General features: G+C 37.8%; 1 protein-coding gene across 1 annotated transcript in view; it reads right to left on the reverse strand.

The window, feature by feature from the left end:
- Nucleotides 1–24,584, reverse strand: part of LOC122798187 (squalene monooxygenase-like) — a 1,523,743-nt gene that overhangs the window by 193,626 nt on the left and 1,305,533 nt on the right. Inside the window, exon 9 of the mRNA XM_044066934.1 lies at nucleotides 4,381–4,477. Coding sequence (XP_043922869.1) covers nucleotides 4,381–4,477 — 97 coding nt within the window. The remainder of the gene's footprint in view (nucleotides 1–4,380; nucleotides 4,478–24,584) is intronic.

Here is a 24,584-nt window from a genome sequence, read left to right on the forward strand (position 1 = left end):
CAAAGGCATTAACATCACAAGCAGTTAAGGTAAGCACTATTCACAGTGTTTACAAAAGCAGGTTTTGAAAGTTATATGACAAGTTTGAAGAACCAGTGATGTAGACAGTTAATGATACAAAGCCATTTATAAAAATGTTTTACTAATTTTCTGAAAAGGACATGGTCAGAAACTTAAATGTGTGCCATTATTTTCTGTATTCACTCTTCAATGATCTACCAGTGATTTGCCAGAAAACACAACTTAATGAGAAACAGACCAAAATATGAGGCATAAATCTGGGCAGTTGAGAGGTACGAGTAATACTAATATTTTAAAAGTGCCGGGGTTATTTCTGCATTTGTTCCTGATTTGTTGAAAGCTATGGACCAAAAAATAGTCACACCTTTTTTTAATGAAAGAAACAGGTTTGTATAATGTTCTGATTTTTTAAAATCAAATAAGAGCTACCTGTTTAACGTGCAATAATAACCAGCATCTTCTCCACATTCCCATTATAAACCATCACTGACACCATCCCAATAAACTTCAATTGGTTTAGGTTAGCCATTTTGCAGTATAATAGACTAAGACTTCTGCGAGGAAACTATAGAACTCCACAGTGTAGTTTTGGGATAGAAACAATCCCCATGTAAGAACTATTGAGTGGAGCACTTGGGTTTTAAAGTACAGAATCACAAGCAATTCCTTGTAGGGTGGTCAACTTTTGCAACTACACTGTTTTCATATTTTTTAATGTAAGTACCAAAAACAGTGAAAACTAAACCAATCTCATATGTTTGGTAGCCAAGCACCTACTATGACTCAAAGAATGTATTTTCTTTATGTCTTTTTTATTTTTATTTTACCTGCTGGAGGTGGAGGAGGAACCGGGGGAATAAGAAGTAATATATTTCTTCATGTTGAGATGACCGTTGATTGGCTATTCAACACTGCACAGCTCTGGGTCTGACGAGACAACTCTGCTGCTTGGGGACAGCCTGGGTTGTGTCCTGTGACTCCTGCCTGCCTAAGTTCTTCTAACTTTTAAATATTAGCTGGACTGTAGTCTGGATTACTTTAATAATAATAAAAAAAAAAAAAAAACACTGTGTCTGTCACTTCTAACTGGGTGACTGCTGCTGGGCTGATCTGATGATTCTGTATTCGGATTCGGAATTCGGAGAGCTGCTACTGCAGCCAGCATGAGATACATAACTCAAGTGTGTGAGTCTATAAACATAAACAAACCCACTCCGACTCAGCCTACAGCTGAATTCTGACATGCTGGCAGGCTGGTCATGAAGTTGACATCATCACGCATGCCACTGCATACAGTGACGTCAGTGAAAAAAAAAGATCCGAAAAACATTTAAAAAAAAGCCAGGAAATTTGGGAATTAAGGGGGTCACTCAGGAACTTGTGGCACCCCATTATTCGGACCTAAAAACTGGTAAATGCAGAGGAATTCGGTATGGTTGAGAAGTATAGCTAATTCTGCATATTGTTGGGTGTTGCCCTTCAGACTGCAAACATAACTATAAAATGTGTTATGATTATCCTTAGCTTTGGAGGCATTTTCACCTCAAAGTCTCCTTTACAAAACTTGACTAGTTCCCTGATTCACTTGTTTAGATTAATGAGTGACTTTTTGTTCTGTTGTAAACATTCCCTCTTACTTCTCGACAGGATTTTCTTTCTTTTGTTGTACAACCTATTAATAACAGTGGTCCACCAGGGCAGCTTATTTTTGCAGTATGATCTGGTTTGTTTCAATCTGTACTGCTGCTTGTATGCAGTTCTTTACATGGTGGTACAGGGCTTTTTTGTATACCTCTGCATATTTGTCTGTGTTTTCTGGATTTGGAGGAGGTTGGAAACTAGTTATGACTTCCCTTAATTAGGGGTTAGTTTACCTTAGAGATGTTCTTAAAGTTTTTGGGGTTAGGTAGGGGACTAGTTTTACCTTTATTTCAAGGCAGACTGCTTTGTGACTGATCTTACCACTGAGGACATCACACGGGGAGGGGGGGGGCAGCACTCTCCCATATTTGTCAGCACCACAGCTAGAATATTTGTTCCACTAGTGGGAGTGCAGACTAGCTGCTCCTTGGTATTTGAATTTACAAAGTCAAAAAATCTTTGGGCCTGCATGTTAGTGGTCATGTAGGCTTCCTAATTTATGGAGGGGTAGCTAAATGAGTATGGTATTGGGCTAGATGGTGAGTGATTACAGTAACTTTATGCATGCTGTATGGCTTCCTGGTTCATGGTTGGGGACCTGTAGCTAACAAGAATGTGATAATGGATATTTCCCCATGGTTAGTTGGACAAGGAGTAAGTCAAGCATGCCATATTGTTTGACCAGCCTTGAGGTGTGTGCATCCTTTATGTAGAAAGATACACCTCTGCATTTAGATCTTTCGTGTTCAGTGGGTGGTTAGGATGTATGAAAGGCATTATAGCCATGCACTGCAGGACTGCTTTCTGTGTCTTTGAACCATGTTTCAATAACTGCACAGATGTCAGCATTCTCCAGGGTGAGGAAAGCATCTAGGGGGTGGAGTTTCTTGTTGAGACTCCTAGCATTGAGCATTAACACCTTTAGCCTACCCTGAGTAGCATTTGTTATATTAGAAGGTATGTCTGTATAGCAATATCTAAAAAATGGCACTGTAGGCATGGATAATATTTTGGCCAATATCCGAAAGCCTAGAGGTGACAGATGAAGACAATCCTGGCAAAGCAGTGCGGATTGTCAACCATGTCCTCCCAGGCTGACAAGTATTGGACTCCTTTGGAATTACACTAGTAACTAAGCCAATTGTTAAAGTCACTCATTTTCTGCTGGTATTGTGGCATCATCCTTGGAGACTGTAGAATGCTGCTCAATGCTTGGCTCATACCTGCCTATGACACATATTCTGAGAACTCAATTATGTTTCTCTTCATGTAGTCTAAGGAGGTATATCTCAAGTCAGTCATGCCCACGTGGACTATGAATGATTTATACTGGTACTTAGGGATAAGTGACCTGAGTGCTTGCATGATATGGCAAATCCTGGTCCCTGACAGGCAAGTCACTGTAACCTTCACCTTATCCAGCCTTGTAAGAGCACCCACTTCTGCTACCTGGATGTAGGGCTTGTACAGGTGATGGTATACATATCTGCGAAGAGGCACTGACCATAGGTTTATATCATCATGTATAGGGATGACAATGGCACCAAAGGGGTGATACTCTCTCAAATATTTTCTCCAGCAGCAACTGAAGTTTTGATGTAGGCTTTACATGGCCATGAAGGCAAATGCTCTGTGTCCACTGATGGCCACTAGAAAAGTCCTTGTGCTAAGGTACACATACAGCAGTGTCCATAGAGTGCGTTATACCATGCATTTCACACAATTCCATGCGGGATCGTCACATGTCTATGAGCTCCCAATATGGTATCCTTATTCACACAACAGTGGTCAGTTATGTTCCTGCCATGCAAGTGATGGCAAGTTAGGTGCAGTCAAATCTTTATGCATATCACAGGGTTAAGATATGCACCACTCAGGATAACTTGCTTGCTGGACCTGAGCTGGTTATCCCGGCTAAGGTATTAATAACAACATACTGCTACTGTATACAGCTGTTTGCATTTTTCTATTTAATTATGTCACATGTGCAAAAACCCACTCAAAGTCAACATAAGAATGTGTAGTAGAGATTAATTCTGAGCAGGATTCAACAGCTTAATATGTAAAATAAATACTAGCAACCAAGAGTACAGCATGATTTGTATTGTACTTTTACGATTACTAAATAAATGTCAGAATTTATTTTATTTTATTTATTTTATTATTTGTAATCTGGGTAAGTGGGCTGGTCCCTAGACTCTTGTCATCCATGACCCAGGCAGTGTATGCAAGGACAAATACGAGATATATGTATAGACAATTTAAAGAAACACTCATGAGCAAATCCATCAAGTGAGTGATAGGGCAAGCAAAATGCACATGGTCAGTGATTGAGGGCAGGATTATCAGACATACAAATAAAATAAAAAATAACGTCTGAATTGTGGAGCTGTGAGGCACAGATCTGACCACTGAACCATCATGCTTCTCCTTCATGGTAAAACCTGTATCCCTCATTCAGGAGTGCCACTACGTCTACTTTATAGTACCACATTCCATAATTTCTAAATGATTTTCCATAATTCAATAACTCAGAATCACAGAATGACAAAAATCAGTTGGAAAGCATTTGTGTTTTTCTGAATGTTCAGTCACGTACACTAACCTCCTTGAAAACTATTATCAGAAAGGAACCTGACTATTGAGGGATATTACTGACTCATTTAAAAGCTCAAATAAAACTGAAGGGAAAAATCAATGAATGAAAAAATAACTTACTGTCTGTAGCAGAAAACATCTGGTATGTAAGTTCAGCACTGATGTTCATCACAAATGTGCAGTTCATCTTCCTTAACCAGTAAAATTTCTTTTTAGCCTGTAATAAGAAAAAAATGTTTTGACTTTCACCAGTTTCCACTAATGTTTTGTTACAGAAAATAAAGTTATTTGTTAGTTTGAGTCTTTAAAATCATGCATCATAGACCTTCTAAAGTGGGATTAACAGCTGAAAGCACTAAGTGATATTCAGCATTTAGGGCAGAGTGATACAAATGACAGAATTTTTGTACAATGCCAAGGGAAGCACACAAGTTGGAACAATTAACCTGTACAAATTAATTTGCTATGGATGGAACAGCTACCCATTTTTGCTATAAATCAATAACATGCACTACAAATTTTATTAGCATATGCATAGTAATGTTTAAGAATAAGCCATCATTGGGTGTGGGTAAATCCTGTGATACCCATACCCACTTGTGGGTTATTGCTATTATACAATTATATTATTTAAGAAAAAAATAGCTTACCTTTCTTAAATAAAGACATTGTTAATTAAGTCCACTTCTAAGAATTCTGGACAGTTTGTCAAGAGTTTTAATAATTGACACTATGTGTGTAGTATTTCATATAAACAGTTTGGACAATTTCACCACTGTTAATGGTTCAGCAACAGTGAGTGACACCAATTCCAAAAGTCCCCTGTAAACAAGGTAGGACTATAAGTACCTACAATCTTTTGTTGAATTCAACAATTTAAACAGATTATGTACAAGCCATGAACACACTTCTAGCGGACCCAAACACCAATCTTTAGACCTATAATTTCAGCTCATGGGTCTAAGACTGAAACAATTTCAGTATATGGTTAGATGATATACTACTCAAAGTGCAGCAGTCAAAGTTTTTTTACCTAGGGATTCATGGCACTTTGGAACTCTTAGAGAGGTTTTAGTTCAAGAAGATAACATATTTTTTGCATCCTGGGAGATTATCTTAGTGGATATACGAAATTAGATCACACTATGGTACACACTTGTTGTAGTCTGATGGACCTTTTATGGAAAGGTGATCAAAACTCTTTCCACATTTTTGTGAAATGTTAAAATGCTACAACAGATTTTTAAAATTCACTTTAGGTGAGTTTGGTAAATCTATCCACTTTTTGGATTTAAATTTGACCATTGGTGATTCTGGGTGTGGTCAAAGTAGTAGTATTTAGAGAAAAGTTGTTTGTTAACCAGTACCTACACCATGGGTCAAGAATTTCACTCTATCATTTCCCTACCCCATTACTAATGAAATGGACATCATTAGGACACAGTTTTTGATAACTGGAAAAAATTGTGTTAGGTAACCATGATTTAGTTAAAAGCAATTGTTGTCCACTGTTCACACATAAGAGAGAAAGTTACCAACATTAAAATTTTAGAGAAAGGAGATAGAGGTATATTTTTGGACAATCAAATCATAATTTAGCTATTAGAAAGAAAGATACATCAAATGCTTTGGCTAAGCATTCATTAGTTTGTGAATGATGTGATAAACATCAAATGTTTTTATTAAGATCTAGATTTTAATTTACTGGATCTTATTCTTTGTGTGTACATATATACATTTACATATTTTATTTATGGCAATTAAAATAAATATTGTCATGTTGAGTGTTTACAACAAACACTAGTTTTGATATTATATGTGAATATTTACTTGAAATTTGTATTTAATGAACGTTATCTACTTTCTTAAATAATGTCATTGTGTAACAACACTGTAGTCTTATTCTATGTTTACTGATGTACTGAGCATGTGCATGGGACTTATTTTCCCATGCTTGCAGAGTACATCAGTACTGTTCAGGTAAACCAACAAAGAAAAGAGAAATGCCATTGCTGTCTTTTTAAATGCAAGAAAGCTTTATAAAGCTCAACATAATGGAGGAAACAAAGATTCAAAAATAGGGATATTAGAAAATTACTAGAATGGGAGGTTTTGTGTTAATGTGCATTTTCCGAAGGACATGAAACTTAAACTTCAAATGTCTGTCATTACTTAATAACTTCAGTACACATTGCTTGCCAGAAAACATTTTTCATTAGGAAAAGCCAAAGTCTTTTAGGTAAAAATCTGGACATGCTGCGAAAAGATAAGAGGTACAAGAGTCTGTGGAGACTTAAGGAGGGACAGTGCTGAAATACAAGGAAAATCAGGTATGTTTCCTTTTCTTTAGTTTTGCAAACCATATCTGATTTTTCTTATATTTTACTCTGTCCTCTAAGCATATGCTTAATAGAAAAACGTGGCTGCTCAATGGTACTTGAACAGCCAGACCTTTTCTATTGTTATATGCTCAATTTACAACAGGCACGCTGACTAGGCTGTCCAATCAGTGCGTATACCTTTGAATGAAAATGAGACACTGTTATATAATACTCATTAATTCAAGGCTATCCAAGGTTATTATGATTAGGTCAGTGGTTATAACCAGTCTTTGGGAAAAGGATTTCAAGACATTCTCCTTAACAGCAAAACTCAAGAGGTGTTTTTCTAGGAATCCATTCAGGGAACACATAAGAAACTGAAGTTATGTGGCGTGGCCAAGATGGAAAGCTGAAAGCAACACAGAATATTTTTTTCTGCTTCTTATAATTTCTGACAGGATTAAATTGTCAGTTATACCAAAATCTACTTAAAATTGCTGAAATAGTGATCTGGATGTGCTGAGGATCATTTTGGTTTAAAAATCAAGAAGTATTTATTATACTTTTCTATCAAATTAAAAGAGGGATAAATCTCACTGAAAGAAGATTGCTCAACAAGAAAATACAGTGGGGCATGGCCAGGATGCAGAGGAGAAAGGGCTCATTTTTTTTTTCTTTTTTCTTTTTAAGTTATTGTACTTTTTTTGCCAAAAACTAATAATTTAAACAATCCTGGCCGATAACACCCCAAATTTATCTGGTTATTTTTATATTTTCCTGTCAAACTATTATCTGGAAAATCTGAGTCATAGAAAAACAAAATCTTAAGATACCTCTCTGAAGAAGGAGTTCCAAATGGTTTTGACAAATATATAGAAACTGTGTCTGAAGATGGACAAAATGGACAATAAAATGAATAACTTTAAAGAGAGGTGTACTAGGCAAATGGAACAAGCTAAATAGTTTCATAATCAATAGAGAGTGCAGATTTTAGGAATAGAAGAAGTTTAAATGATGTGGAAACAAGACTGTCGAAAGAAGAAAACAACACTAACTAGCTAGTAAAACAAAATACCTTATTTCTGAATAAAATAGACGATTTAAAGAACAGATCACTCAGAAACAATATCCATATTTTTGGCTTACATGAGAAAAAAGAAGGGACCGATATGACAAACTTTATAACATCCTGGCTTCCTAACATCCTTGATCTGCCCGAAGCAATGTTCTGTGGTATTGAAAGAGCTCATAGATCTATGCCAGCAATTCCTTCAGAGAAGAATTCAAAACCGAGTTCTACTATTATAAAGCTTTTTCTTTACAGAACAAGGAATTGATACTCAAGACAGCTTGGTCAAAATCTTCCATCAAAGTTGAATGGAGATTAATAAAGTTTGACAATGATTATTCCTCCACAATAATATCTAAAAGGAAATGTTTCCTGACATTAATTAATGAGTTCAAGAAAAAACACAGATAAAGGTTCATTTACATTTTCCTGCTAGATGCAAAATATTTTTTCCAGATGGGACTAGAATATTTGAGGACTTGGATACTGCATTGTCTTTCTTGAAAACAAAAAAATATATATATAATTGAACAAGCAGAAGTCATGGACTGGAATAACATTTCCCTGAAATGAGTGGCAGAAAGAAATGGATGTAAAACCAATGTTTTATGCATACTTCTACATAAGAAGTATTGTCTATATTTTATTCCAAACTCTTTTTACCTCAAAAAAGAAATCTGGATGTAAACAACAAAAAGTTAACTGTGTTTCTTCTTATTGTTGCTCATTTACATATACTTAATCTTATTTCAACATTTGATTTTTTTACAAATTAACATAATAGTTGCTCTGCTTATTTTGCAGCTTGTTACAATTAAAATTAAAAATTCTTCAATCCTTTATTAAATACATATACGTTAATAACTAGAATTAGTATAGCAAATACTTATCAGATTAATTTTAAAATAATCATAAACTTATTTAATATAGCATAATTCGGTTCTGAAATAGTTCAGTAGATAAGCATAATCATACATAATAGTATATTGAAAATATTAGTGGGGTTTGGTTGTTAATATAGCAATTTAATTGCCAGGAATGGGGACATACAGTGATGTAACACTAGCATTATTCATCTCCCTTTAAAAGAAATTAATATGGTCTCCTGTTTTAGTCTTTTCTGATAGTCCCACGAGAAGTTTGTGTTCTTGGTATTGTTGCAATCTGATGATGAATATTGTGATTAGATAACTGCTTAGTTATATATTGCTTCCTTAGTGGCTTGTGCGACTGGATTTTGAAAGGGTTTGTAAGGCTCTAGTGCCATGGGTCCTGTTTTCATGTGTTTGGGGGATTTGGGCATTTTGCATACTTTATTTGGACAGTTGTTTTTCTGGGTGCGATGGAGATGATGTTTATTTTTGGGATGTAGTTCACTGTGGCTTGGAGTTTCCATTCTCGGATGTGTGGCTGATCAGTAGTGATGGGCATTGTTTTCTACTCATATGTTTGAAAAGTGGTGGTGGGTTTGGCAGTTTGTAGTTTGCCGATGAGAGTAATCTGTAATGTGGGTTGTGCTGAGCTTCAGCAATGTTATATAACTGCTGAAGCTTTTTCTCCTGTCTCGCTCTTGGAGCTCACCAAACTCCTGCCACAAATTCAAATATTATAGCATCATGGCTGGCTCTCATACTTGCATATTGGTGTGCAGTTAACTTGTAGACAAGTAATAACAGCTTTTGAGATCTTTCTGGGTTTGTAGTTTTGTGGGTTATGTGCTCGTGGAGTGCCTTAAAGGATATGCAGCAGCAAGTCCCATTCAAATCCCTTCCCCGAGATTTCCTGATGATGCAGTTAAACCACTGAATATTCATGTGTTTACTGAATGAATATTCATATCACTAATACACGATGTAAAGATTGTATATAGAAATGGCTGGAATGACTGTTTTTGGTAAATAAAGATCAGTTTGAGTTGATTTTCATTGTGACAGGTATTTTGTGGATACTGTTATGTCATGGGAGGGGTATTGCCTTTGCCGTGATTTTCCTTGTGAGCGACTGTAGGTGTGTGTTGTGTGTGGGAGAGCAGGTAGAGGATTTGCTGCAGCTTCTCGTCAGCTTGGATTGGGAAGCTACTTTTCATGGCATCTTGCTTTCCTTAGGTGACAGGAATTTTGCAATGCAGTAATGGAGCTGGCTTATTGATTTGAGGACATATCTCTCGGTCTCTTGGAGTGGGATACCTAGATAAAAAATATGAATAGAGCTGGAATGGGAGCTCAAAAAATAGGGACAGCTTTTTGGATAGTGTTCTTGAAAAAAAAATTGAAGGCTGATAGAGTTACAAGTTTTGCATTGGCACAGATTATTTGGGGGTATGAAGTCTGAAACTTGAACCTTTGCTATTTTTTTAACTTCAGTTGCTAATGATTGGTCATGGACTTATTAGAGAAAACAATCTAATGCGAAAAGAACCAAGAGTGCAGAGTAAAAGTATGGACATTTTGCAAAAATCTGCACAGCTGAGAGATATACCTGTAATTCTGCACAAGTTTTTTTGTTTTTTTGTATATCACATTTAACATATAAAATGTAACAACTGTTTTTCTGTATTGTTGTCATGTATGTTTCTTTTAAGCAGTCTTGTATTACAGCTCAGGGGAAGAATATGTAATGATAATTACAGACTTTTCCATGTTTTAGGCATCATATAAACACAACCAAAAAGGAAGGCAACAGTAATACTTTTAAATGCTGTAATGACGCCCAACCATACGTACATGCAACACACTCATTGATATGTAGCTCTGTTTTTAATAGCCCCAGTTTATAACCATTTAATATAGGCAACTCACTGAAATTAAAAATGTATATCATTAATTAATTAATGGGAAGAGAGAAGTGAGGGCTTGTCCTATCTGCTCAACAACATTACATAAGCTCTCTCGACACGTAATCCACAGGTACAAGCAGCTAATAAAGAAGAGCATATTATTTTTGTTCTGCATTGTGGCTGCTTGTGTCAGGAAGATGAAATTAAAGACACAAATATATAATGGTCTGAGCAGAGTTAACCATACAGCGTCTATATCATAACATCGAAGATGCAAAATGTCGAACGCTCACAAGAGCGAAACTCAGATTCGGTATTGTGGAGGGCTGCACCCCACCCCCTACTCCTCCTGCTAAATAAATATTCCAACTCTGAGGTCACACTACAGTGAGGAAAGGGCAAATATCCCAATCTTCACTGTACTATGATCTCAAAAATGGACCCTCAACATTTTGGCACTTTTGCTGTTGTGCCGTTCAACATTTTGATTTTTTGATAACATAATACAGATCCACCATACAGTAAGACAATAAAGGCAGTTGGAACCAATAACAAATGTAGGAAATGACAGAGCTGCACAGAATTACACAGGAACATAGTTTTTGCATTTTAATAAGAATAAAGTTATGTACTTCCTTCTACAGACAATTAATATAAAGCTTTAACATCAATATTTCTGTAACTGAGCCCATATAGTTAGCTGCCTTTGTCACAACATTAACTTATATCTGTATTGTTAACATTGAGACACGCAGGTCTTGAACTATCTATCTTATAAGGGATTAATAAATATTTGTGGACATATTTAATGACAGATGGAATAAGTGATGTTTAATTGTCTTAATATATAAGAAGTGCAAACACTGTACATTTGATGTCACACGGGAATTTGCATACCTGTTAGTCATCAGTTATTTCCATGCTCATTTCCCCTGTTAATCATTAGGGACATGCCCACTTCTGAGGAGAGCTGGGTATGGGGTGCTACACTACTACATAGTTGTTTTGTGCAGCTTGAAAATTCTCATTAGATGATAACAATTAGACACCTATTCTGTCTAACAAATTATTTATAATGAGATGTATATGCAACTCAGATGAGCATTGTTACATATCAAATACTTCTTGTCAGTGCATAACAGTTATCCTGCACTAAAAAACAAAGCAAACTTAAGAAGGGGGAAAGGGCGAAAAGTAAGCTGATGATACAGTGGCAAAATAATACAGAAAGATATATATGTTTTTTAATTGTCTCCAGTTTTTTGTCTCTCCAACATGTACAAATGATAGATATGTGCAGAAGAATGATTATGTGGGTAGTTTATGAAATGTACACTGAATACAAAAAAAAAATCAAATTGTGAACAGTCAATCCTTTTTTTTCAATGTATTCTTTAGAGTTGCAGAATGTTAATACTACAGTCACTGTGAGCAAACAAATGCTTGGTATAGACATGTCTTGTAGATTCAGATGCTTTCAATTGCCCTTATGTATTATCTATATAGAAATTGCATTCCAGTTATACATAAAAGTTATACTATTGTTAAATAATGAGGTAATTGAAACCCATGTATATATAGATTATAATATGTTGTTTGTCTTTCGGCTTTTCCCAGTTAGGGGTCGCCACAGCGGTACTACGGGCCGCTAATGCTTGGCAGTAGATTTTATGGTGCCGAGTTGCCAGCTCGATGCCCAACCTTCAACGAAGGCACGTCCATTCAAGCATGTCTTTCAGAACGCCACTATACCCATGGGGAGGACATGCAGACTCCACACAGAAGGCACTCCCCGCACTCCAGCTGAGAATCGAACGGGAGAACTTCTTGCTGTGAGGCAACAATGCTACTGCTGCACCACCGCGGATTATATAGATTATAATATACTATTATAAATACTATATGGAATAGAAATCTACACTATTTAAACCATTTAAGTTAGAGAGAGAACATGTACATTGAAAGTTATTTTAAAATATGTAACATCTTTTTTCTTCATCATATTTCTTTTATTTTTATTAACCAAACATATACATATGGAATGGTAGACAGGAATTAATTCTACTTCTATTGCTGGATAGTAATGACTTGGATAGAGTCGCTATCTAAGTGAGGTGTGTTATACTCCATGTGGGGAATGAAAGTTAAAGTAATTTTATGTTTAACAGTTTATGTAATATTTCATTTTTGTTTGGTGTCTACAAATATGTATATGCTATTTGTATATATTAATGGTATATCCACTGGACTTATAATATTAACATGCATTATCTAAGTGGTATACACATTTTCTAATGTCTTAAACTGTTTAATCAAAATGCTTTTTGAACTGTAAGATGACAAATTTAACATGCATTTCTATTAACATTAATGGATTAAACAATGGCTGCAAAAGGAGTAGTTTTAACAAATATTTCAAACTATTCTCTTCTCAGGTCATATTCATTCAAGAAAAACACTTGCTAATAAATGACATAGGCTTAATAAACACTACACTGTAATAGCTAGTTCACATTATGATCAGAAAAGAGGTGTCATCATTTTATTGGAGAACACTATGCCAGTTCCAAATATATTAAATCCATATAGAGATGATAAAGGATTGTTTAGCCACTATAGAAATTAATGGGAAGATTTATACTTTAATTAATATTTATTGGATATCTGGTGCAGGCATTAAAACAGTTAAACTACATCTTGATCAGGTTATTCATCATTTAAAAGGTACCATAATTTTGGCTGGAGATTTTAACTGTATATTAAATGAGAAAGATGCTAATACTAAATGGAAACATAGAATATCAGCCAAAACCAAAGCTTTAATAAATTTCATTGATTTATTTAATATCAAAGATATTAATTTTCATTCTCAGAATCGCTATTTGTTATGCATTATTCAAATAGACATGGAATGCAATCAAGAAGTGATAGAGTCTATGTTGCCAATGATTTAATTACTAGTCTAGATAAAGTTAAAGTACTCTCATATCCACTTTCTGATCATAATGCCATAACATTTGTTTTTTTTTAAAACATAATAAAAATGTTCACATATATAAAATACCAGCAAATATAACCAACCTAAAAGATTTCAAAGAATTATTTCATAAAGGGATGCAACATACATTGAATTTAATAATACTAAAGACACATCTGAAATTTATATATGGGATACTTTAAAATCCTATTTAAATGGTAAAATCATAAATTGGTATGCATTAAAGAAAAACAATTGGATAAGGAATTACTTGAAATACAAAGGAAAACTGATAAATTAAAACTAGAGAGTAAAAACAGCATTAATATCTCAATGAAAGAAATGAATAAATTACAAAGTAAATACATAGAAATCCTAAACAATAATATTAAGATAAATTTAGAAAAGATAAAATTAACACACTATACTATAAATCCCAAGTCAACTGCGGTGGTGGTGCTGCGGGAGCATTGTCGTCTCACAGTAAGACGTCTTGTTTGATTCTCAGCTAGAGCGTCTTCCGTGTGGAGACATGCATGAATGGGCGTACCTTCGTTGAAGGTTGTGCATCAGGGCCGACAACTCGGCATGTAAAAATCTACTGCCAATCATTAGCGGACCGGAGTTCTGCTGTGGTGACCCCTAACCGGGAAAAGCTGAAAGACACATTTGTTCGAAAGTTTGTTTGTTTGTTTGTTTGTTAAATTTAACTGTTGAGGCTGCCCACTAGAGTGTACTAGCCTGTGTAACTGATTTATTACTGTTTCTGCCTTTTCTGTGTGTTTCTATCTAAAAATAAACAAACAAAAAAAAATAATCCTTGTTTTCCCGCCTCTCCTCGACTAGTTTAGACCAGTTTACAGGCTTTGCTGTATTCTGGGCTGTGGTGTAGTTCCTGTGTTGTCCATTACCTTACTTGGATGGAGGGAAGTTTCTTTGCTCGCCAGTGGGAGTGGGGAGCCTTGAGCAGCCTACCTGTCCCTGTAGGAAGTGACCTCAGCACAAGAGCTGTGGTAATTGGTTGTTTTGGACCATTTCTAGCTCTTTGAAGTTCCCTGTTTAAAATCCGCATTTGCATGGCTTTGCGCAATTGTGTGCATAGCGCAGCACCGGTTAAACAAGGTTAAGCTTCTTCTGGCTCCGCCAAGTCTGCTCTTCAAATTTTCCCTTAAGGAAGCTCTACTCTTAGTATAATCAGACTACTCGCTATATTATAAACCTATCACTTGTTCTCAAAACATCTCTACTAAGTAAGCACTCTCATGCTAAGTAAGCACTACATCCACCTACCACCCCTGTGAATATCCACTTCCCTTAAAGGCACAGCACTCCCTTATATTGTTCTAGCATGTTGAGTGGTAGATTACTGGCGTCCTCTCCAGTTCAGCTGGTTAATCTGGGTATCTTGAGACAATGCTACAATTGTCTCATGTACACAGACAACCCTCTCCTCCTCCCAACAAACACAAATACATGTGAGAGATGTAACTATACAGCCAAACTGGAGGCTGAACTCTCTCAACTCAGGGCTGGCATGACCAGACAGGAGGAGATGGTAACCACACACACAACAAACCCAGTCCCACATAGACCTACCACAACTGCAAACCAAACACATAAAAACACAAAGACATACTCAGAGGCTCAAATAAAAAACTTACCAAAACAACAGAGGCTCCCAAAGCAGACATCCAAAAATCCACCACCTCAAAACAAAACACATGCAACACATACTTCAATAAATCAGTGTGTCAATCAATCACAGCCCTTAAGGCCAAGAACCATGCCTGATACACTAGTAATAGGTGACTCTATAGTCAGACACACTGATGACCCGCTTACCAGGCTGAACAAGGAGAGGGTGACTTTGAGCTGCCTATCGGATCCGCCACATAACACACACACTCAGGTCACTCCAAAGCAAGTACAAATATGACTCCGTCATTGTCCATGCTGGCATGAATGACCTGAGACGTACCTCCCTGGACTACATGAAAAGAGACATAGAGGAGCTCTCTAATTATGTATCCCAGGCTGGTATGACCCTGACCCTGAGCAGCATCTTGCCCTCACCAAGAATGATGCCACAATACAAAGACAAGATGATCAGCTTTAATAATTGGCTCAAGTACTGGTGTCATTCAAAGGGGATCCAATGTCTGTCTGCCTGGGATGACATGTTGGACAAGCCATGCTGCTTCACAAGGGACGGCTTGCACCTGTCACCACTGGGCTTCAGGATATTGGCTAAGGCTCTCGCCACCCCCATAGTGCCTTTTTTAGGCAAGGCTCAAAAGACAAACCCACCTCCTTAGAAAAGAAAAATGGAAAAAAACTAAGGGTAATGCTGTTCAACACCAGAAGTCTAAATTTCAAGATGCAGGCACTCGATGCACTCCTCAGTATGGAGAACATCGACGTCTGTGCAGTGACTGAAACCTGGTTCAAGGCTCTTGAGAGCACCCCAGCACTACCAGGCTATACCTCGTATCATGCTTTTCAGCCCCAAAATCCGGGCTGAACCACAAAGGGAGGGGGAGTGTCCATATTCATCAAGGACACCCACACCTCCAGGTTAGTAGCAACACATGAAGCATCGGAGACCATACAGGTGCAACTAACCATAGGCAAAACTGCTATACAACTGGTAGCATGTTACAGACCACACTCCCAATCTCAGGAACCCCCCTCAGCCTTCCTGAAGACATTGGAGGATATGAATGTATCACAAAATACCATCATACAGGGAGACTTCAACTACCCTAACATAGATTGGGTACATTATTCTAGCCCTAGCACCCTAGCCCAAAGGTTCCTGTAATTCATAAATTCAAATGCACTGGAACAACTAGTCACCTCTCCCAATAGGGGAGATAATATACTAGACCTGATCATCACAAACATGGGGACAAAATGCTCCACACCAGAGGTATACCCCTCACTAGTGAGATCTGACCACAAACTAATCACCCTGGATATACATATCCCACCTCCACCCCCAGCACAAAAGACAACAGTGAAAAACTTCTCAAAAGCAGACTTCACTCTTCTTAAGACTGAGATGGTATCCTTTAAGCCCACTGGGCCAGTGGATACCACATCCCACAATGCTGAATCCTTCACAAATGCTTTCTATGGACATCTCCAAGAATGCATGGATCATGCAATCCCAAATAAATCCAAGTCCCTCTCCACCAAAGGCAAGCATCCTGTCTGGTGGACCTCAGCCATTAACAAATTGTATAGCAAAAGAAGGAAGCTACTGCACGACAGAGCAAAATCCCATAAAGGGAAGACATCTCTGATCAACACTAGCAGAAAACTACGTTCTCTCATAAAAACATCCAAGGCCAACTTTGAGACAAAAATCGCTAAGGACACTAAAGATAACCACAAAGCCTTCTTCAGCTATGTTAGAAACCTGGGCGGAAACCCTCATATATGCTCAGAGTTAGTTCACAACAACAAAAAATACACTGAACCCACAGATATTGCCAACATTCTGGCTGACAGGTTCAGTTCAAATTTCTCCCCTCCCTCACCCCCAAAAGAAGAAATACTTATCCCAGCTGAATGTAATCTCCCTGTCATCTCAGATGTCCAGGTGAGTGTCACCCTTAGCAAAGCTAAAAACACAGCATCAATGGGACCTGACGGTATCCCAGGTTGCGTGCTACGTGAACTCCAAGAGGAGCTAAACCTGCACATAAAAATGCTATTTAACCTTAGCCTTACTACAGGATATGTACCTGAACACTGGCGTACAGCAACAGTGGTCCCACTTCACAAAGGGGGTACCTCTACAGACCATGGGAACTACCGCCCCATAAGCTTAACAAGCCTGGTCTGCAAAGCTATGGAAAGAATCATTATGGAACTCATAAACAGAGATATTGGGGACCTACAGACACTTGACCCTACCCAGTTCGGCTTTGTAAAGGGCAGATCCTGCCTTTTGAACCTGGTTGACTTTTTCGAAACAGTCACTAGAGCCATTGATGAGGGCAAAGCAGTCCATACAGCCTACCTGGACTTGGCTAAGACCTTCAACACAATACCCCACTCAGGCATCATAGATAAGCTCAACAGCTTAAATGTAAACCCTTATGTCACTAGATGGGTTGCAAACTGGCTAAAGGACAGAACCCATAAAGTTAAAATCGTTGGAGCATTGTCAGACTCAAAGCCAGTCACAAGTGGTGTCCCACAGGGATCTGTCCTGGGACCCCTCTTGTTCGGCATTTATTTCTCAGATGTTAAAGCAAACATGGAAGGGTTGTGGCTGAGAAAGTTCGCAGATGACTGCAAACTAGGCGCCATAGCCGATACACCAGCGGACACATACATCTAACAAAAAGGCCTCACAGAAACGGACAACTGGTGCCGGAGTCATGGCCTTAAACTAAATGCCAAAAAATGTATAGTCATCCCCTTTGGGAAAAACAAAGTACCCACAAATTATCACATAGACAGCAACCCACTGAGTATGGAAAAAGTAATCAGAGACCTAGGGACCCAAGTCGACAGCGACCTCTCATTTGACACCCACGTTGCCAAAGTGGTTAGAAAAACATTCTACCTTGCACACCTTATCATGAAGGGATTCACATCCAGTTCCAAGGATGTCATTGTACCCCTATACTCCTCCCTCATCAGACCCATGATTGAGTACAATGCCCCATTTGGTATGTACCTCACACGGCATTTGCAACAGCTGGAGAGACCACAAAAGTACCTCACCAAGAGGATCAAGGGTCTCCAACATATGTCTTATTCTGCCAGACTAAAGAAACTCCAGCTCTATTCAGTAGCATACCGCCTGCTCAGAGGTGATCTCTGCCTGACGTACAAGGCCATGTCCAATCAGGAACTGATGGACATGCTCCACCTCAAAAAATCCAAATCCATCAGAACCACGAGAGCTAAAGACTTAAACCTCGGCACAAGTATGAATAGGACATGCTGGAGGGATAGATTCATAACCCAGATGCTTCCCATGCTCTGGAACAAGATCCCAGTTCATGTTAGGCAGAGCCCCTCACTGACTCTCTTCAAGAGAAATCTTGATGAGTGGATGGGAGATCGTAAGTTTACCCCAGGGGTGTCACATCTGTGTCACTACTAGACAGGGGCACAGTAAACTAATTCTATTATATAAGGGGACCTTCACTGTGTCACTACTAGACAGAGCCACAGTATTCTAAATCTATTCTGTGCATTTTGTACCATTTTATGGGGTGGCAAAAGCCACATCACTATGGCTAGGCTTACAAATGCCCCAGGGCAGATAGCCTAGTACTAAACTATGAAACTATGACACAACAACAACTACAAATCCCAAGTCAATGCATAAAATAGCATACAGAACAAAAATTATAGTTAAAACAAATTATGGTAAGGAATTATACTTGGCTGATAAAAAGAAAAAGTCACTGCAGTAGAAGATATCTTAAGAGAATTTAAGACTTATTTTAGTAAAATTAATAAAATTAACCCAGTATTTGATTCACAAGATGCAACTAAAGCCTTTATTCAGAAATACAATAGAAATAAATTGAAAATGCACAATTAAAATTAATAGATAGACCCATATTAATATTAGAACTTAAAAATCAAATTAATAAACTAAAACATAATAAAGCTCCAATGACGGCATCATATTAGAACTCTATAAGCTTATGCTTAAGGAAGCATTAAATATCTTACTCCATGTTTTACTGTTAGTCAAAGATTCATCAATAAAAATGCACACTCATATCTCCACTCTTAAAAACAGATAAAGATGCAGTAGAATGTTTCACTTACAGACTAATACCATTATTGTGTTAAATACAAAATATTTATGTCTATATTTGCAGCTAGAATTCAACAATTTCTTTCATATTTAATTAATAATAATCAAATTGGATTCATAAAAAATAGAAATTTTCATGATACCATCAAAAGAATATTAACTATAACTGACTAAGCTAAAAATACAAAAGATTATTTGAATGTAATAAGTTTAGCTATCAACAGTGCTTTTGATACAGGTAATTGGAAATATCTACTATTGGTCTTACAGGAATGTCATTTTTCAAAGGGTTTTCTGCAGCTTATAAGTATTCGTTATGAAAATTCCTTAGCATATGTTAAAACAGGTTCTTATGTCTCAGAATCAATTACGATTACTAAAGGAACAAAACAAGGATGCCCATTGTCACCCTTACATTTCACTTTGGTAATGAAAACATTTGCAAATTTCATAAGATGAAAGGCAGATATCAAAGGAATGCAAATACACAGCAATTTAAAGTCAAAACATACTTTTAACATTGAAGTATAACAACAATTTACTCAATTCCTTATTGGAGGCTATAGAAATGTTTCAGTCTAAATCTGATATTAGATTCAATGAAAACAAAACAAGAATTCTGTATATAAATTCTAATATATATGATGTGGAAGAAAGATTTTCTAAATATATTGTACCAGATGATAAACTAAAATATTTATGGATATTCCTAGCTAAAAACATTAAAGACATAATATATATAAACTATAGGAATAGTTTAGAAAATATTAAAAATCTTATAAGTAAATGAAAATAATTCATATTTACCATTGAAGAGAGACTATCAATAATAAAAATGATAATACTGCTGAAAATATTACATATAATACAATCATTAGCACTTCCCAACTCTAAGTAGTACATCAGAGAATTTAATGCTTTAATGCTTAGATTTCTTTGGTACCCTAACAAACCTAGACTGGTTCTTAATCACCATTTAAGAAGTTGGACTTATGGGGGAATAGGCTTTCTTGATCTAGAATTATATTCTTTATCCACTATTATAAAGACAATCCCCAGGATTCAGCAAATGTCCATGGAGGAATAACTTATTCCTGCACAGAAGGGACCGTTCCTGTGCAGCATGGCAGTGTGCCATGCATATGTATGAAGGCGTTCTGCCATGCTGTAATACATAAATGGGGATGTGTATAAGTGCAGGGGGCATGTTTGAGAGCCATACTCTCACAATTCAAACACCCCCTGCACACCAGTGAGATCGCTCATTTCACCCCTCAACCTATTAGAGTATGAAATCTGGACAAAGCCATAAGTGAAAACTGCTAAACATCGCTATTACAAACTTAGAAAGTTGATAGAATAACAGGTTTTGCATTAGCATGAATATTGTGAAGGGTATGAAGTCTAAAATGCAAATGTCTGTCATTACTGTCAAACTTCAATCCATAATGATGTGCCAGAGAGCCACAAGTTTAAGGAAAGTGTACCAAGAATATAAGGCAAAAATCCAGACATACTGTGAAAAGTTATATGTTATCAAAGTTTGCAAAGCACAGCCCCCAATAAATCTTTTTTTTTTTTTCACATCTACAATAAAGTTTAAGTGTAGCTGCGTGGGTGTGCCTGTTGTTTAGCTATGCGTATCCCAGCTTAAATGGCACAAGTAGTTAAATAGCAATAGACATCCAACATAAACAGTAGTGTAGCAGTTAGAGCGTATGCCTTGCATGTAGTCATTTATGGTTCGAACCTCACCAAAGCCATTTCCATTTTCTATGTGAAATTATTACAATTATAATTTATTTGTATATTTATGTAGGAAGTAACATATTTCTCAACCAGAGTAGTGTATTAGGCCCAGATGTGAGGTGTCAGTGTAATAAAGTAGTGCAACCCCCATATAAACACAAGTGCCCCATGCAGTATAGTCACACAAGAATAAATGTAATGAAAGCACATTGGGGGATGTCAGGGAAGGTAAACAAATTTATAATATGTCACGAATGATTCATCAATCCCATCCAGGTAGTAGTCCATAAAATAAAACATAAGCAATGGTAAGCATTGCACAGCTATGCAGGCCGGGTGTAAGCATTGTGTAAATATGAATGCTAAGCAATGAGTAGCCCAGTTAATTGGATTTGCCCATTGGTATACAGGGCTGAACCTGCCCCTTTAAGCACTGCAAACCTTAGCTAAGCAGGTTTGCCTATAGCTTAGCTTAGCTCAGCATATTCAAAACTGTCCAATCACAGCAAAGTGCGGGAAATCGGCCGGATTTAAACCTCACAGGTGGGAATACAGCCCATAACTAGTTGTAGCTTCCCACTGTAGGCAGTATGGCTGCTGTAGGAAAAGGCATGTGCTTTTGGTGCAGCACTGGGGCATACAGGAGTCCAAGGTCATGGTAGGACTCCTTGTAAAAAAATATGACATGAGACTGCTGCAGGACCAGTGCCAGGGATCTCAATACAAAGCAGAAGCCTGGGAAAGTCTCACCCATGATCTCATCAGTGCCACTGATATCCCTTGGACTGGTAAGCAGGTCCGGCACCACTATGCTGACTTGAAGGAGAGGAAGAGGGAGCTCTTGGAACAGTGGTCCCAAGAAGCATGACAGAGGGGTGATGTCCCAGCAGTGAATAAGTATTCATAGCTATAACTGTTTACCAAAGTCCAGCCTGTGTATGTGATGGATGGGTATGCATAAATGTTTCTCTATCTTCATTACAGCTCCAGCTGAACGGGTTGCAAACCAGGAAGCCCATGCCAGCAGGGTGCAAAGGCTCCATTACGAGGCTGATGAGTAACAATCTAGCTTGTAGTATTCATACCAAATAAATATAAAGGAGTAGAATGTCACCTGGCATTATTAAAAATGAGTATGGTCTTTACTGAATAAAGCAGACAATATTACAGTAATAGTCTCATATAGGTCATATATTAATACAAATTTAAGTGCCTGTCAATAAAATTCAAAACCCTGGACTGGTTGTGCTTACTCTGCTATGGTATGATTTGAAATGTGTACAGGTTATGCGTAGCAACTATAGCTCTGAAAGCATTAAACAATCAAGCCTCATCTGACAAAGTTAGTGCCTCTATAACACATGAGATTAACTGATATTACAAATGTCATGCACCAAGATATGATGTCTGAATAGTAATGTTGGGTTAACCAGTGCTTTCCATACTTGGCTATGTGAAAAGATATGTATAGGAATGTATGTATAAGAATGTTTCTAATTACAATGATCATACAACAAAGAGAGACTGAGAAAGAAATCATTCAAGAAAGTCACAGCAGTTTCTCAATAGGTCCTTCTGATGAAACAAACACTTGTTATATTTTTAGCAGAAACAGCCATGGCTCTAATATCGGAAGTAGTAGTAAGCTGTATGCTTAACTTAAAATAGGATTTTGTGAAAATGTGTAGTATTAACAAACATTCTCTCCACAAGTCTTCCAGATAAGAGAAGGTATAAAGTAGTTATAAGAAGGCTGTAGTTTTACTGTGCCCAACACCTATCGTCCAACTCCAAGGCTACAAATGACAGCAAGATAAGTACACACACCAAATGATCTCCCCCAACAAATATTCAAAAGTGTCATGCTGTCACAGCTACTGGTCCCTGCTAACAACAACCAGGGTGATTGATATAAATCAAGGCAGAGTGTGTCAGTAGCACACACACACACATACACACACCCACACACACACACACACACACACACACACACACACACACACACACACACACACACACACACACACACACACACAGTATGAGTGCACACACACAGTATGAGTGCACATATGTAACCCTGACTATGTGAATATGGGTAGACGGGTAGAAACAGTCATGTAGTGTTAACAAACATTCCCTCCACAGGTCTACCAGGTAAGAGAAAGTATAAAATATTTATAAGAAGGCTGTAATTATATGTGTATAAACATACCACTGCCCAACCCAAGGCCATAGCTGTTGTAATAATACCTGTAGAGTAATGAGAAGAGCAAAGATCATTAAAGCTGTGACCACTGCAAGAATCTACATTTCTTAACTGACATCTGTCTCTCTCTCTCTCCCCCACCTTATCTTCACCAATAATCTAAAAACATAATGAATGGGTATGTTTTCCACCAAACCTACTGTTGGGACATGTGTCCTATTGTTCTACAAATGCTGAAATTTATTCCAATTAATGTTCCCTGTTCCAATAATATCATTGTTGGCCTGTTGCTATCAATGTAACCTGCATGCCGGTATAGTGCCAACTGTGGTTCTGTATATGCATGTGTTCTGTTTGCTATGCAAATGTTCCAAATCTGTTATTTTAGGTTAAGAGGAATCCTCATGCATGCTGTTATGACTAATCCTGGAATGCATTTACAATTACTAATCAACATATGTTCTAAAACTGCAACGCCATAGCACATCAGGGAAGGCCAATCCCAGTGGATCCACCTCTACCGCCTCATCTGGCTGTGACATCGGGTGCCAGCATGTCTGGGACCCACCCCAGGACCTCCTTGTCTGCTGGTCCTGCACCACCTTTGGGTGGAACTGCCTCAGGGGATGGGGCTTGCCCCCCCGGGCATAGGTATGGACAGGATTCTGTCACCTGAAGCCAGGTCCAGGGTCTGGTGCGTAGCAAGCTCTGCAAGGAATTAGGAGATCTGCTATGCCAGCTTGAAAGCCGCATGGCACAATTAAGAGGGTCAGCCTGCCCCTCCTGCTCAGCCCCCAGCACAGCCACCTTTGGGGCCGTGAAGGTGCAGTTGTGACTGCCCATGGGTGGGGAACTCAGTCCCACTGTATCCATTTGAGGGCTTGTGGACTTCTGACTACCAAACACCCCTACCTGTCCAAGGTGTTTATCCCCCACATGTGTCATATACCACTGCTGTATGCTGTCTTGTCTGTCTTCCAACCAACTTACCTCCCCAAATATACCTACTATCCTTACCCAACATCCCACTCTCACCTTAAAAAAAAGAAAGAGCAATATGGTCCCAAAAATATTTTGCCCAATACACAGCTGTCCATTTTGCACATGTGTCCACTGAACACATGTAATCTGGTCTAACTGGATTCACAGCACATTATTGTTGTCCTCACCCCTCTCTGTCAGGGGTTTGAGTGTCCAAATATACCTCCAAATTCAGTATACATATACAGCTGTTGCTGTAGAAGAAATGGACAGCTATGGACCTTCCTTACATCCATCCTGCACATCCCTAGCTATCTTTCATATCCTTTTACCCTCTTTGTGCCCCCTTTTTCACCACTTTCCTATTACCCCTTGTTTCTTTTCTTTTAAAGAAATTAGCACATGGGTAAGTGGGAGTGAGCAGTAGTAAGCAGGACTAAGCCTGTTTGTG

The sequence above is a fragment of the Protopterus annectens genome, chromosome 3.part1 (assembly GCF_019279795.1).
Source record: "Protopterus annectens isolate FY-2018-M chromosome 3.part1, PAN1.0, whole genome shotgun sequence".
NCBI classification, from domain to species: domain Eukaryota; kingdom Metazoa; phylum Chordata; order Ceratodontiformes; family Protopteridae; genus Protopterus; species Protopterus annectens.